This window comes from Falco naumanni, chromosome 1, assembly GCF_017639655.2.
Source record: "Falco naumanni isolate bFalNau1 chromosome 1, bFalNau1.pat, whole genome shotgun sequence".
Lineage (NCBI taxonomy): Eukaryota > Metazoa > Chordata > Aves > Falconiformes > Falconidae > Falco > Falco naumanni.
Window position 1 is genome coordinate 126,933,907 of NC_054054.1, and position 14,651 is coordinate 126,948,557.

The window sequence follows — 14,651 nt, forward strand, 5'->3', positions numbered from 1 at the left end:
CAGAGCTGAGCTGCCTGCTCCCTCCCAGAGCTGTGGGAAGACTTTGGCAGAGGAATGGGGAAACTCTTTGCTGGTGACTCCACACCCCATCCAAGGGAAACGGCCCCATCACCAGTGCTGGCAGGGCATGCAGCGCAAGCAGTGGGGAGGGCTCACTTGGGAAGGGGGGAAGAGGTGATGAGTGCCGGCTGTCGTGAGGGGGTTTGAGGCCAGGTGTGGCCATGGGGCACAAGAAGGGCCACACACAGCATTGCCGAAGGTGGTGCCAGGCTTTGCTGAGCACCACAGAAATGGGGACCCCTGCTCCCACATCCCCCCAACTGAGCTCCATGGGGCTGGTGGGGCACAGCCCAACTGGAGGAACCCGTCCCTGGGGAAAGCGACATGGTCCCGGTCCCTGCACAGGTACGACAGGAACAAGCTGACCCTGAAGGACATTCACAACTGCCAGTATGTGGCCTGCATGAACCCAACCGCAGGGTCCTTTACCATCGACTCCAGGCTGCAGGTAGGCAGGATCCATGTGGCTGGGGGCTGTGCCCCACGTGCTCACTCTCCTGGGACCAGAGCCTGGGTGAGGTGGGATGGGACTTCATGGTCCTGGCTGGCTGCATCAGCCCCTTCGGAGCAAAGCTCGCACCTGAATTTTTGTCCCTTGCCGCAGCGTCACTTCTGTGTCTTCACCATGAGCTTTCCTGGCCAGGAGGCTCTGCTGACCGTGTACGGCACCATCCTCGCACAGCACCTGGCCCTGCAGAGGATGCCACCAGCTGTCGAGAAGCTGCAGCCCCAGCTGGTGGCAGCAGCGCTGGGTGAGCCCCTACCACACTGTGGGTGGGAAGGCGGCATACACCAGTATCGGCCCCCTGGGTTGTGCACCCATGCCCACCAGCACCAGGAAACCCAACCACCCCACCACCACCCAGTGCTCTGGGAGCCCCGTGCTGCACCTCCACATCACAGCACTGTTCCAACGAAACCTCAGTTCCGCCTTCTCTACTGTTCATGTTTAAAATGCAGCATCATGCCTGTAGAAATCGTCAGAGTAAAACCTCAGGCTTGTCCCACCTGCTGAAGGTTATGGAGGGGAGTGCAAGCTGGGCTCAGGGTTGCCGCCAGCAGCTGCAGCAGTCTCTGTGGACCTGCCCGCCTGCTCACCCCTGGTTTCTGCCAACAGCCCTCCACCAGAAGGTCGCTTCCACCTTCTTGCCAACAGCCTTCAAGTTCCACTACCTCTTCAGCCTCCGGGACCTCTCCAACATATTCCAGGTAGTGGGAGGGCTGTTTCCTCTAAAACAACTTTGTTCCTTCCTTTCCTTAATCATGCAACCTTGCAGTGCACTGTGTCCCTGAAAATACCATGACCTCTCCCCAAAACCAACCTCTAAACCCAGCTCTGAGCAGCAGTAAAATAACCCCCGAGGACTGAGGGATTCATGTGTTTGTCAGGGTCTGTTGTTCTCCACACCTGAATGTCTGAAAAGTCCCGTTGACTTGGTGCGTCTCTGGCTCCACGAAGCTGGGAGGGTGTATGGAGACAGGCTTGTAGATGAAACGGATCAAAAAGACTTCAGGAAGATGCTGGCAGACACCTGCAAAAAGTTCTTTGATGTAAGTTGTGCTGGAAAATGCAGGAGTGACCCAACCTGGTGGGCCTGCACTGCCAGACTGAGCTCCCTGGCACAGGCTCGGCAGTGGCATGGGCAGCGTTACCTGCTGTGTGCCCCACAGCTGTACCCCACAGCTGGCATTGCCTTTTCCAGGAACTCGGCAAAGACGTGCTGTTTACCAAGCCAAACATCTACTGGCACTTCACCCAGGGCATGGGGGAGCCCAAGTACCTGCCAGTGCCCAGCTGGCTGGCCCTGAACAAGCTGCTGGAGGAAGCCTTGGACAACTACAATGAGGTGAACACAGCAATGAGCCTGGTGAGTGCCCTGCTGTGGGCAGCTCTGTGCCACGGCAGTGCTTGCACCATGAAGATGCAACTGTAGCGTTGCTCTCACTTGGTTTTGTACGTTATGGGGTGTTTGCTGCTTTTGCTGTTGTGATTCAGAATATCAAACCTTCCCCTCCTGCTTTTTTTCAGGTGCTCTTTGAAGACGCAGTGTCTCATGTTTGCAGAATTAGTCGGATCTTAGAGTCTCCCCGGGGCAACGCGCTGCTGGTGGGGGTGGGAGGCAGCGGGAAGCAGAGTCTGGCACGGCTGGCAGCTTATATCAGCAATATGAGTGTGTTTCAGATTACGCTGCAGAAAGGCTACGGCATCCCGGACCTGAAGGTGAGAGCAGCTTTCCCCCAGCCCCCAGGGCCAGTGCCGCCTGCTGCGGGAGGGATCCTGCAAACACGGCGCCATGCCAAGCCCTGCAGTGGCTCCAGTGGCTGGGCTGGGCACGCAGGTCTCTGCTCTCCTCTTATCCCTGCATCTGTGCACTGTGTGATCCACTCAGTGCTTTCTGCACAGCCATGAGTCCTGCCCCAAGGGGCCGCAGCGTTTCCCTGGGCAGGGATAGGCAGGAGCCGTTCGTGAGGCAGGTGGGGTGCAGGCAGCTCCGCAGCTGGCCCCGTCTCCGAGCAGAGCAGCTGGCACCGGGCACCTTCCCAAAGGCTCCTTCCCAAAGGCACCCTCCTGATTTCCCAGGGTGGCCCAGGGGCACCGGTCTGCACCACATCTGACACTTTGGAGAACAGCTCAGGTTGGGGGTTGAACTGGCAGGTGATGGTTTCTCTCCCCTGTCCCAGCTGGATCTTGCCTCCCTGTACATCAAGGCAGCCGTGAAGAACATTCCCATCGTGTTTCTGATGACAGACTCCCAGGTTGCTGAAGAATCATTCCTGGTCCTAATTAATGATTTCTTGGCGTCCGGGGAGGTGCTGGGGCTCTTTCAAGATGATGACCTGGAACACATCATCAGTGCCATGAAGCCCCAAGTTAAGTTCCTTGGATTGCAAGATACAAGGGAAAACTGCTGGAAATTATTTATAGAAAAAGTCAGGCGCCACTTAAAGGTGGGTGTTTACTCAACAGGGTGTTTTGTCAGCACTCCTGACTTGCCTAATCCAAAACCCATTTGCAGACAGGACACAGAAAACCGCGGTTTCATTACATGATGGTGGCTTTGGGCGGAAGATGTTTTCAAAGGCTCCCCAGCCAACGGTGCAGCCCCAGCCCCGGGGGAACAGCTCTTCGCACCTATGTATTTACTTCCCTTAGGGTAGCGGGGCCTCCACGGCCACGAGCCAGTGCTGGCCTGCACTGGGCGCTTGCAGGGATGCCAGTGTGGGTACCATGCTCAGCAGCTGACTGCAGCCACCAAAGGGGGTCCAGTGCTGACCCAAGCCCCGCTGAGGGGCAGAAGATGCAGAGTCACAGACCATCTCTTGCATACTGGGAAAGGGAATTAATGGGAGAGAGGCAAAGTCCTGATCTCCAGCAGAACATCTGCAGTGATGTGGAACCCACAGTGATGGTCCTGCTGCCCCACGAGTGAGCTCGGCCCCTGGCAGCGGGGACATCCTGCTCAGCAGTGGTGCTCTGCCCCAGGTCATACTCTGCTTCTCCCCTATGGGATCAACCCTGCGGGTGCGGGCGAGGAGGTTCCCTGCTGTGGTCAAGTGCACAGCCATCGACTGGTTCCACGAGTGGCCAGAGGATGTGCTCATGTCTGTCAGCAGAAGGTTCCTGGAGGAAACAGGGGACATTGAGGTGAGCTGGGACCCCTGCTCAGTGCATGTCATGCCACACCATGCCTGTGCACAGCCGTTTGTCCTGGGGGGCTGGGGAAATGACGCTGCTTTAGGGAATGACCTGCACCTCTGCTGCTCTCCTTGTTGCAGCGTGCCAGGGCTGGGTGTCTGGTGTGACTTAGGGGTGCTGGAGGCAGTGAGCCTGGGCTGGGGGCTGGAGTAAGCTCACCGCTGGCTCCAGGCTCAGAGCCTGCAGCCCCACACTGTGCAGGTGGGGACAAACCTTTCCTCATTTTCCTTTTGTCCTTAAAACACCACCAAAAAACCAGCCTGGAAAGAGCAGCTTTTTCCCAGTGCAGCCCAAGTTAATCTGAGGGATCAGCATCAGAGCTGGGCTTAAGAACCAGTGATGTTAGTGCTGTGATCACCTACAATTCTCAGCCACACATTATGCTGTTTAATGAAAAGCACTTTGCTTCCCAGCCTCTGTGGCTGGCTGTGGAACCGACGCTGCGGGAAGGTTTGGTTCCACCTCAGCATTTCACCGTGTCCCCACAGTGCAGTGACTCACTGTCTGTGTTCCTGGTGCAGCCCAAGGTCAAGGTCTCCATAAGCCAATTCATGTCCTACGTCCACATGAGCGTTAAGGAGGTGTCCAAGACGTACCTGGCCATGGAGAAACGCTATAATTACACTACTCCAAAGACCTTCCTGGAGCAGATAAAGCTCTACCAAAACCTGCTGTCGAAAAAAAGGAGCGAGATCACCATGAGGCTTGAGAGGCTGGAGAAAGGGCTGATGAAGCTGCAGAGCACGGCGTTGCAGGTGCCTGCCCATAGCTTATGCATCATACCTGCTGCCAGTTCAATGCAGGGGGGTGAGGCATGGCCTTGCAGGGTAGTCACGGTGGCTGCAAGCTCCCCGAGCCGTACTGAGCCACCGCTGCAAGGCTGGGCGGGGCTTGGCAGGGTCAACCCTCTGATCTGCTCCATTTCTGCCCCTATCAAGGTGGATGGCCTGAAAGCCAAGCTGGCAGTGCAGGAGGCAGAGCTGAAGCAGAAGAACGAGGATGCAGATAAACTGATCCATGCAGTGGGAACTGAGATGGAGAAGGTCAGCAGAGAGAAAGCCATTGCTGATGAGGAGGAGCTGAAGGTCCAGGCCATCAACACGGTGCGTGGTGCTGAGTTGGTACCCATCACACCAGGGTCCAACACAGGACAGGGCAGCACAAGCTCTTATCAGCTCTGGCCACTCACCCCATCCTATCCCCTCACCTCCCCAGAACGTGGCTGAGAAGCAGCGAGCCTGCGAGCTTGACCTGGCAAAAGCAGAGCCAGCGCTCGTAGCTACCCAGGAGGCCCTCAACACACTTAACAAGGTGGGCAACCCCTCCATGGGAAGCGGTTCCCTGGCTGGTGCTGGTGTCTCCACACTGGGGCAATGCTTAGCAGCCCCGTGGTCCCTCCCCAGAACAACCTGACAGACCTGAAGTCCTTCATGTCCCCGCCTCAACTGGTGGTGAATGTGATGGCAGCTGTGATGGTTCTGATGGCCCCTGAGGGCAAGATACCAAGGGATAAGAGCTGGAAGGCAGCAAAAGTCATGATGGGAAAAGTAGACACTTTCCTGGATGCCTTGAAAAAGTTTGACAAGGAGCACATCCCCAAGGCCTGTCTCAAGGCATTTCAGTGAGTCCATGGCCAGTTCCTGCCCCCTCCCAGCCCCCCACTGCTGGGCTCCCCTGGGCAGGGCATCCAGGAGAGACCAGTGAGTGCAGAGGTTCAAGGGGCAGGAGTGGGATCCAGGCGTTAGCTCTGCTCTCCTGCCCAGCCATCTATTGGCTGGCCCAAGCCCTGGGGGGAGCAGGACAGGGCCACTGGCAGCCGCAGCACGTTGTCCCGTTCCAGGCCCTACCGGTCAGACCCCAGTTTTCATCCAGACATCATAAAGCCAAAGTCAACTGCCGCCGCAAGTCTGTGCTCCTGGTGCCTGAACATTGTTAACTTCTACGAGATGTTCTGCGAGGCGGAACCCGAGAGACGGGCACTGGAGGAGGCCAACGCCGAACTGGCAGAGGCACAAGAAAAGCTCCGTTGCATTAAGAACAAAATCACAGTAAGTGCGTGCCCCCCTCCCTGCATGCCTCCCTCCCCACAGCTGCCGCAGCTGCTGTTTCACTTGGCTGGTGCCCACCATGACCCCATCAGCCACCAGCAATTCAGCTGTGGGTCACGGCCAGAAGCCAAAAATGAGCGAGGAAGATGCTTATAATTCATATAACCTGGAGCCCAGGTGCAAGAGCTGTGTTGCCAAGACAGGGGCTGCTGCAAAGCTCCTTCAGGGCTGCAGAGCTCTCTCCTGGCCCGGCAGCTTGCTGCAGCTGCGCCGTGTGGAGGAGGTAACCATAGACGTGTTGTCTTTTGAAGGACCTGAACACCAATTTGGCAGCTCTCACTGCAGAATTTGAGAAAGCTACAGCTGAAAAAATCAAATGCCAGCAGGAGGCTGATGCAACCAACAGAGTCATCACATTGTCAAACAGGTACCATGCAAATGCTGGCTCCAGAAGCACTGGCGCCGTCTGCTGCTCCCTGGCATTGCCTGGTGACAATGACAGAGGGGTTGTGGAAGCACCAGAGTCCCCCCATGCCCTCCCCAAATTAAAAAATCCTGAGTATGAATTGAGCCAGAAATTCCGGGGCAGGGCTGGGGGGGGGGGGTTATGTGCAGCTGTGGAGCCGTGCACCCCAGGTGAGGGCAACCCACCACCCAAGCAGAGGTGGGTTAATCCCAAGGGCATTTGGTCACAGCCATCCTGGGGCACCACAGCCGAACCCCCACTGCACACACACGGCACCGGGAGCGGCGGCACCGCAGCAGCCACCATCTCCTCTACTCCCCACCAGGCTTATCAGGGGCCTGGCATCTGAAAACATCCGCTGGGCTGAGTCGGTGAAGACACTCAGAGAGCAGGAGAAGACACTGTGCGGAGATGTGCTGCTGGTCTCCGCCTTTGTGTCTTACGTTGGCTACTTCACCAAGAAGTACAGGGCTGAGCTGCTGGAGAAGTACTGGATCCCCTTCCTCAGCAGGCTGGCGGTGAGTGGCCACAGCTCCTGTCCCAAGGTGCCTGGGGCTCCTTCCCCCCATGCTCACCAGCACCGATGGGCTCCCGCTCCCCTGCGGCCAGGTAACCAACGATCCCTCCCTGGCAGGTGCCCATCCCCATCACCCCAGGGCTGGACCCCCTCAGCCTCCTCACTGACGCTGCTGACGTGTCTGCCTGGAGCAGCCAGGGGCTGCCCAGTGACCGCACGTCCACCGAGAATGCCACCATCCTCTGCAACACCCAGCAGTGGCCCCTGCTTGTGGATGCCCAGCTCCAGGGCATCAAGTGGATCAAGAACAAATATGGGGAGGAGCTGCGGGTCATCCGCCATGGCCAGAGGAGGTGGGTTGGGTGGTGAAGCATGGCTGCAGGCTCGGGCTGGACCAGTCCTGTTTCCCCTGCCATTGGAGCGGTGTGGGGTGCTGCGAGCCAGGGCACCCACGTCCCTCATCAGACATGGGGTACCTGAGGGCAGCAGCACTGATGGGGACACACGCCACCTCCATGGGCTCTGCAGGGACCAGGGCTGGCAGAGAACCGCAGGGGTCCCACCGGGGTGCAGCGGCTGGAGGGCATTTGCCCGAGGTCCCCACAGCGTGCACAGGCTTGCCCTGCACTGAGCCTCCCTCCCCTCTTGGCCACAGCTATCTGGACATCATTGAGCAGGCAGTTTCCCAAGGACAGATGCTGCTGATAGAGGATGTTGGTGAGACGGTGGAGCCAGTGCTGGACCACTTGTTGGGGAGGAACACTACCAAGAAGGGCAGGTCAGCACACCCTGTTCTCTGGTGCCGAGGCATTTCACCTGCTCTGAACAACTGCTACTGCTCTAAAATACTGATTTATGCCCCTTTGTGTGACAGCAGCTGGGGCCTGATCCTTCCCCTGGCTTCTGGCCACATCCCCCAGTTTTCTCCAGTATCAGTGGGGACACCTGTAGTTGATGTGATGTTTTGGACTGTTCTGGAACAAAACAGAGTACAGTTTGTTTAGTGATTTAAGAACACATTCCCTGGTGCACCTGCAATAAGAAGGGTTTTCTCGGCAGACATGAAAGCGTATGCCATGATGGGATCGTTGCTGAGAATGCCCTGCCCCATCTCCCCACCCCACTCGGTACTGCAAGCCTGGTCACCAGCAGTGCTGCCTTCCCTGGACACCACCAACCCTCCTGGCCACATCCCCACTTTTGGCGAGGGGGGGGTCCCCTGGGGCTGCAGGGATGGGCTCTCGGGCTGCCAGGGGGGACCCACGCTCCCCTCCCCTGGCTTTGAGGCATGGAGCCTGCAAGGAGCATCAGCCCAGGAGCCAGCAGGGAACTGCGGCCAGGGCACCCTCCACTCCTTCTGCTCCTCCAGCTTTTGTCCTGCCAGGGCTGTTTTGGCACTTCTGTCCTTGCTGCACCTTTTCCCGACCAGAGAAATACAATATTGAGCAGCCGGGAATAGCACATGGGTTGAGAGCTGTCTGTGATGAATTACAGCCAGGTGTCCAGAAATTAATTTCTTTAATTAACTACACAGATATATTAGGATAGGAGATAAAGAAGTGGAATATCACCCACGCTTCCGCCTGATTCTGCACACCAAATATTCCAATGCTCACTACAAGCCAGAGGTGCAGGCACAGTGCACCCTGATCAACTTCTTGGTGACCCGAGAGAGACTGGAGGACCAGCTCCTGGCTGCTGTGGTGGCCAAAGAGCGGCCAGACCTGGAGACCCTGAAGGTACAAACCAGGCTGCCGGCAAGGCAGTAGCAGAGGGGCCCAGGGGGGCTGCGGAGGCCTTGCTGGCCGGGAGCAGGGAGGTCTCACCTCAGTGAGCTCACTGCTGTTTATCGAGAGCTGAGTGAGTCCCTATCAGAGCTGCTGTCTGCATGGGTGGGGCTGTGGGACCACCACTGCCTTGTGCACCCTGGCGCTGCCACAGGCACGCTTGCTGCTTAGGGGCGACGGCACATCCTGGGAGAGGCCACATCCACCCTCCTTTTGCATTGCTTCGATGACAGTATGAAAAAGATAGCAATTGATATCAAGAGTTTCACCACGGTCTCTCGAATGACACGTGTCTCTCCCTGGGGTGCTGGTGTTGTAGGCAAACCTCACAAAGAGCCAGAACACGTTCAAGGTCAAGCTGAAGGAGCTTGAGGACTCCCTGCTCACCCAGCTGTCTGCTGCCACGGGGGAGTTCCTAGAGGACATGGCACTGCTGGAGAACCTGGAAACAATGAAGCGCACAGCCATGGAAATTGAGGAAAAAGTAAGCAAGCTGCCCCAGCGCTGGTGCTGCCATGCTGCAGGCAGAGGGAGAGCTCTCCCTGACCACACCGGGCACCTGGCGTGCAACAGGAGGTGGGGTGCTGCTTTGGCACGTGCCAGGATAACACCCACCCTCACGTGCATCTAGGTGAAAGAAGCTAAAGTCACCGAAGTGCAAATAAATGTCACTAGAGAAAACTACAGGCCAGTGGCAGAGCGAGCATCCCTGCTGTACTTCATGCTGAGTGACCTCAACAAGATCAACCCCATCTACCAGTTCTCACTCAAGGTAGACGCGGACCAAAGAGGGAATTGGTTTGTACGAGCAGGACAGGCTGCAGGGGGATCTCAGAGATTCAGTGTTTCAACATTTATGCTGCTAACTCACAAGATGCCCAGCAGCCCAGGCACTGAGCTGCTGGCCTGGATCTTCTGCAGGCATTCAACAGGGTCTTCGAGAAAGCCATTCAGCACACGGCCCCCAACAATGACATCAAGCAAAGGGTGATCAGCTTGATGGATGAGATCACCTACTCAGTCTATACGTACACCGCACAGGGACTCTTGGAGAGAGACAAACTCATTTTCCTGGCCCAGGTTGCCTTCCAGGTAATGCACACAAATGTTCAGGGCTGCTGTTATGCAATACTGTGTGTGAGCTTACATTGGTTTAGATGGGTTGTTCTCTTGCTTCTGTGCTGCTGCTGCAAGCTCAGTAGCTTCTTGCCTGGAGCACAGACACTCGCACCAAGGCTGTGTGTGCTGGGGCAGCTGTGACGCTGTGCTCTCAATTTGCCAGGTCCTGGTAATCAAGGAAGAAGTGAACCCAGCGGAGCTGGACTTTCTTCTGCGCTTCCCATCCAAGGCTGGCGTCACATCCCCTGTGGACTTCCTGCAGCCCCAAGGTTGGGGTGGCATAAAGGTTGGTCTGTGCAGCTGCCCGCTGTGTGAGGCAATGGCAGCACAGCCCCCAGCAGAGGGCAAGGCTGACAGCCTGCCTGGCCAGTGCAGCAGGGCTGCAGGACCCCTCAGGGCTTGGCTGTAGCACAGCACCGTCCCTGTGTGCACACAGCTCTGTGGGGACCCCCCGCAACCTGGGGGTCCCTGAGGGCAAGCAGAGCCCAGCAATGATTTAGCCCTTCTCTGCGGGACCTGAAGGTGCTCTCGGAAATGGAAGAGTTCAAGAACCTGGACAGTGACATCAAGGGCTCAGAAAAGAGATGGAGAAATTTTGTGGAGTCCAAGGCACCGGAGAAGGAGGTGTTCCCCATGGAGTGGAAGAACAAGTCGGCCCTGCAGAAGCTGTGCATGCTGCGGTGCATGCGGCCGGACAGGATGACCTATGCCATCAGGTGCACAGTGCCTGCCCCGAGTGTGCAGCACAGCTCCTTCCTAGCAAGAGCCAGCTGTGCCCCGTGACTGTGTTTGCTCCCAACTCACGTTATGGTTTTATTTTTCTGTAGGAACTTTGTGGAAGAGAAAATGGGGAGCAAGTTTGTAGAAGGAAGAAGCATTGAGCTCTCCAAGGTGTACAAGGAGAGCAGCCCTTCCACGCCCCTGTTCTTCATTCTCTCCCCTGGTGTTGACCCCCTGAAAGAAGTGGAGGCCCTGGGTGAGATGCTGCCCTCTCCTCGGCTGGCACCAGCCCATGATGGCTGTGTGCTCCTGCTCATTTGAGCAGCAAATGGCCACAGCTGCACAGCCCCATCTTTGTACTAATGTAACGAAAAAGGCATCTCATGCTGTGCCGGTTTCCTCCTTTCCCCAGGCAGAAAGCTTAACTTCACCATCGACAATGGGAAGATCCACAATGTGTTGCTGGGGCAGAGCCAGGAGCCCGTGGCAGAACAGGCACTGGAGGTGGCAGCTGTGCAGGGGCACTGGGTCATCTTGCAGGTGCGTGGGGAACGCTGGGGTGCACTGTGGGGTGCACAGCCCTGCTGGCAACTGGGCACACCACGGGGTGCACAACCCTGCCAGCAACCAGGCACACTGGGGTACATGGCCCTGCTGGCAACTGAGCACACCGCATGGCCCTGCCAGCAACCGGGCACACCACGGGGCACACCGCCCAGCCAGCAACTGGGCACACTGGGACGCCCCACGGGGCGCACGGGGCCCTACCAGCAACTGAGTGCACCAGGGCGCATTGCCAGCAGCAAGGGCTGGGCCACAATGGCCCCTTTACCATCACTGCGCTGCCACAAGCAAGGCAGGAGGCGCAGGGGCATGCGGGACAGACAGACCTTCGGTGTGCACCAAACACTGCTGGCCTATGCCAAGGGAACTGGAGATGGGCCCCTGAGTAAGAGGTGGCAACAGCAAATGGAGGGCAAAAGTGTGGGAGGCCATCCAAAGAGGATGGTGGCCCTGCAATGGGGGCACAGTTTTTCATGGTGTACCCCATGTGGTGGCAGTGACACTGCCAGGGTTAGCTGGGTGCCTTGTGCTGCACCTGCTCTGTGTGGAGCCACCACAGCAGTTTGAGGGGGAACAAGCAATTCCCAAGGCTGTACTTCAGCCCAAGCAGTACAGGAGGGGCTTCTGTTGCAGAACATCCACCTCGTGGCCCGGTGGCTGGGCACACTGGAGAAGCTGGTGGAGCGGTACAGCCTGGGCAGCCACGCAGACTACCGGCTGTTCATGAGCGCAGAGCCAGCCCTCAGCCCCGAGGCACACATCATCCCGCAGGGACTGCTGGAAAATGCCATCAAAATCACCAACGAGCCGCCAATGGGCATGTATACCAACCTGCACAAAGCTCTCGACCTCTTCACCCAGGTACCCTCAGCCCACCATGCCGCGCTCCCCCACTGCCAGCCACCCTTGGTCCCTTTCAACCGTTTGGGTCGGCCCACTGGGCTCACCCCCCGGGCTGAGCATCTTTGGGGGCGTCACTGCAGCCAGGCACACTGTGCCCCCTCCTAGGCACATCCTCCAGAGGGTGCCCAGAGCCCCCGCTTGTCCAGATGTGCTTTAGGGGTAACCAAGGTGCCTGAGCACTCCTGAACCAGGGAGGGTGCTGAATTACGGGCACTTTTCCCCAAAGCTGAAGGTCAAGCTGCGGCAGCTTGGTGCCCAAACAAGCCACCTCGACTGTCAGCGGGCTGTTTGTGTGTGTGTGTATTCCTAATCTTTTTACAAACAGGTAAGTGCAAAAATTAACCAAGTAGCAAATCTTCAAAAGATAACTTTATGCCTTTATTAAAAAACAAAACAAAACAAAAAACAACCTTCAGTTCTTCTTTGCCATCTTCTGTTAATTTCCTCCAACAGAGGGATGGCTAATAACGATATTCATTCATTCACTGGCAAACCCACTCTCATTTTTATTCCACTGCAGGACACGTTAGAGATGTGCAGCCAAGAAATCGAGTTCAAATGCATCTTGTTTGCACTCTGTTACTTCCACACAGTGGTGGCCGAGCGGCACAAGTTTGGCACTCAGGGCTGGAACCGATCTTATCCCTTTAATAACAGTGACCTGACCATATCAATTAACATCCTGTACAACTATCTGGAGGTGAACTCCAAGGTAAGAGACTTATAAAGTGACCATACCTCAGTATAATACATGCTACGACAATCAAACTTTAAAAAAAAAAAAAAAAATCATCATTTTGCTGCACAAATGCCTTCCCTTGAGGAAACGCAGCTTTACCGGTAGTTCTTCCCCTCCTCCCCAGGGAGCTGCCTGCACGCTGTGGCAGGTGAAGGTGCAGAGTCCTCAGTATGGCTGAGCTGGGTGGAAAGGCGGCGTTTAGCACCAGGCTGGGACAAGTGCCTGCTCTGGCTCATGCCTCGGTGTTTTGTTGGGTTGTTTTTACATTACTTTCCACCTAAAAGGCAAAGCCTACCCCAAGAATGAAAAGGCAATGAGTAGGATTGAGGTCTCACCCTTAGGAGAGTCCTGCTTCCACCTGGCCTTACAGACATGACCAGCGCTGATCTGAGTAAAGACGGGATGACAGGGGTTCAGAGTATAGATGGCTGTGTCCATACTGGGACAAGGTGAAGTCTGTGGACAAATGCACAACAACCTTGAGACAAGGTCCCCTGTCTTGCACCCCTTCACTCTGTCACCAGGCCTCTGCAGGTCCAGGGTCTGTCATTTCCCTGGACGCTGGGCAGGTCAACCCAGGATCCATTGCCCCATGGCCCTGCAGCTCTACAGTCATGCACAGCTGCCCCAGGCTGCAGGGGACTTCTGGGGAGCCACACAGAAACCCCACAGTGAGCCTCTCCCTGTAGGTACAATGGGATGATCTCCGGTACCTCTTTGGTGAAATCACATATGGGGGGCACATCACGGATGACTGGGACCACCGGCTGTGTCGGACTTACCTGAGCGAATACATCTGTGCGGAGATGCTGGAAGGGGAAGTGTACTTAGCTCCAGGGTTTTTGATCCCTCCCAGTTTGGATTACAAGGTAAAGAAGATTAACATTGCAATTTGCTATGGAAAACCACCACTCTGGATAAATGCTCACTAGTCAGAGTTCCCTCATGCTAACCAAGGCAAAACACAGGGGAACAAAAAGTTTCAATCCTGTGGAAACATGCAGAATCACTGCAAAAACAATTCCTGTGGCCAGGGTAGTAAGGGAAAAACTTAGGTAAGACATGAGTAAAATAACATCTTGAATAAGCAATGCCAGCTAGCTGTGAAGCGCCACCACCAAAAAGCAATGACATTTTCAAGGCTGAGAGCAAAACTCTCACTCCTTTGTACATAGTTGCTAAACTAAAATCAGCACTTGCCCTGCGCTTAGGGTTACCACAAATACATCAATGACAACCTGCCACCGGAGAGCCCCTGCTTGTACGGCCTTCACCCCAATGCAGAAATCGGCTTCCTGACTGTCACTTCGGACAGGCTTTTTCAGACACTTTTGGAACTGCAACCCAAAGAATTAGATGCTGGAGGAGGCTCAGCTGTCTCCCAAGAGGAAAAGGCAAGTATTGTTTCTGCCTCTTTACAGTAATGAACAATTCAGAGGCCAGATGGGTAGAACAGATATGAGCCCACACACAATGGATAGGAAAATACGACCTGTAGCAAAAACTGACTTCTTAGCACAGAGACGTGGTTCTAGCCCAGTAACTTACCGCTACAAGCTATCAGCCTGGAGAAGGGGGAGCTGCTAACACAGAGCTCACAAGAAACACTGCAGGTTCTGCTCAGATGGACACGTCTGTCAAGTTTTTATTTAAGTATATTTGCACTTGGTTTCTCTGTGACCGGGCTCTTTCCAGTCTTTGGCATTGGTAATGTAATTGAACATGAGCAAATGCCTCACCGCTCTCCAGCCGCTGAGAAGGCAGCGCTGCCACCGCAGCCCTGGGCAGGCAGAGCACAGGCCACAGCTGCCTCTGTCCCTATCCCAGCTGCAGTGCTCTCCCCTCTTCCCTGCTCTTGCATCAATCTAGATCCCAGACAAGCAGGCAGCTGGTCACGCAGATCATAAGACCATTCCATTAGCTGCACTCCTCCAGCAGCTCAGAGAAACCCAAAGGGTAGAGGCTGAAATGTTGCCCCAGCCATTTGTGTTTGCTCCATCCTGACATATGGTGCAGTTACAAAAGTCAGCA

At 56.0% G+C, this 14,651-nt stretch overlaps 2 protein-coding genes across 3 annotated transcripts in view; one reads left to right on the plus strand and one right to left on the minus strand.

Annotated features, from left to right (window-relative positions):
* DNAH17 (dynein axonemal heavy chain 17) overlaps positions 1 to 14,651 on the plus strand; it is a 39,420-nt gene that overhangs the window by 21,002 nt on the left and 3,767 nt on the right. Inside the window, 29 exon segments of the mRNA XM_040582242.1 lie at positions 406 to 508; positions 665 to 812; positions 1,178 to 1,269; positions 1,450 to 1,611; positions 1,764 to 1,928; positions 2,090 to 2,281; positions 2,743 to 3,009; positions 3,545 to 3,706; positions 4,279 to 4,512; positions 4,696 to 4,860; positions 4,973 to 5,068; positions 5,161 to 5,378; positions 5,598 to 5,805; positions 6,117 to 6,232; positions 6,597 to 6,789; positions 6,906 to 7,141; positions 7,444 to 7,566; positions 8,323 to 8,527; positions 8,895 to 9,059; positions 9,207 to 9,347; positions 9,497 to 9,667; positions 9,858 to 9,980; positions 10,217 to 10,410; positions 10,522 to 10,670; positions 10,827 to 10,954; positions 11,612 to 11,839; positions 12,402 to 12,593; positions 13,310 to 13,489; positions 13,832 to 14,014. Of these exon segments, the coding sequence (XP_040438176.1) occupies positions 406 to 508; positions 665 to 812; positions 1,178 to 1,269; positions 1,450 to 1,611; positions 1,764 to 1,928; positions 2,090 to 2,281; positions 2,743 to 3,009; positions 3,545 to 3,706; positions 4,279 to 4,512; positions 4,696 to 4,860; positions 4,973 to 5,068; positions 5,161 to 5,378; positions 5,598 to 5,805; positions 6,117 to 6,232; positions 6,597 to 6,789; positions 6,906 to 7,141; positions 7,444 to 7,566; positions 8,323 to 8,527; positions 8,895 to 9,059; positions 9,207 to 9,347; positions 9,497 to 9,667; positions 9,858 to 9,980; positions 10,217 to 10,410; positions 10,522 to 10,670; positions 10,827 to 10,954; positions 11,612 to 11,839; positions 12,402 to 12,593; positions 13,310 to 13,489; positions 13,832 to 14,014 (4,939 nt within the window).
* The window catches only part of PGS1 (phosphatidylglycerophosphate synthase 1), a 34,216-nt gene continuing 22,352 nt past the window's right edge, over positions 2,788 to 14,651 (minus strand). For both annotated transcript variants that reach the window (XR_005826066.1, XM_040582238.1), the window contains one exon: positions 2,788 to 2,898. The gene's annotated coding sequence lies outside the window, so the exon portion shown is untranslated. The remainder of the gene's footprint in view (positions 2,899 to 14,651) is intronic.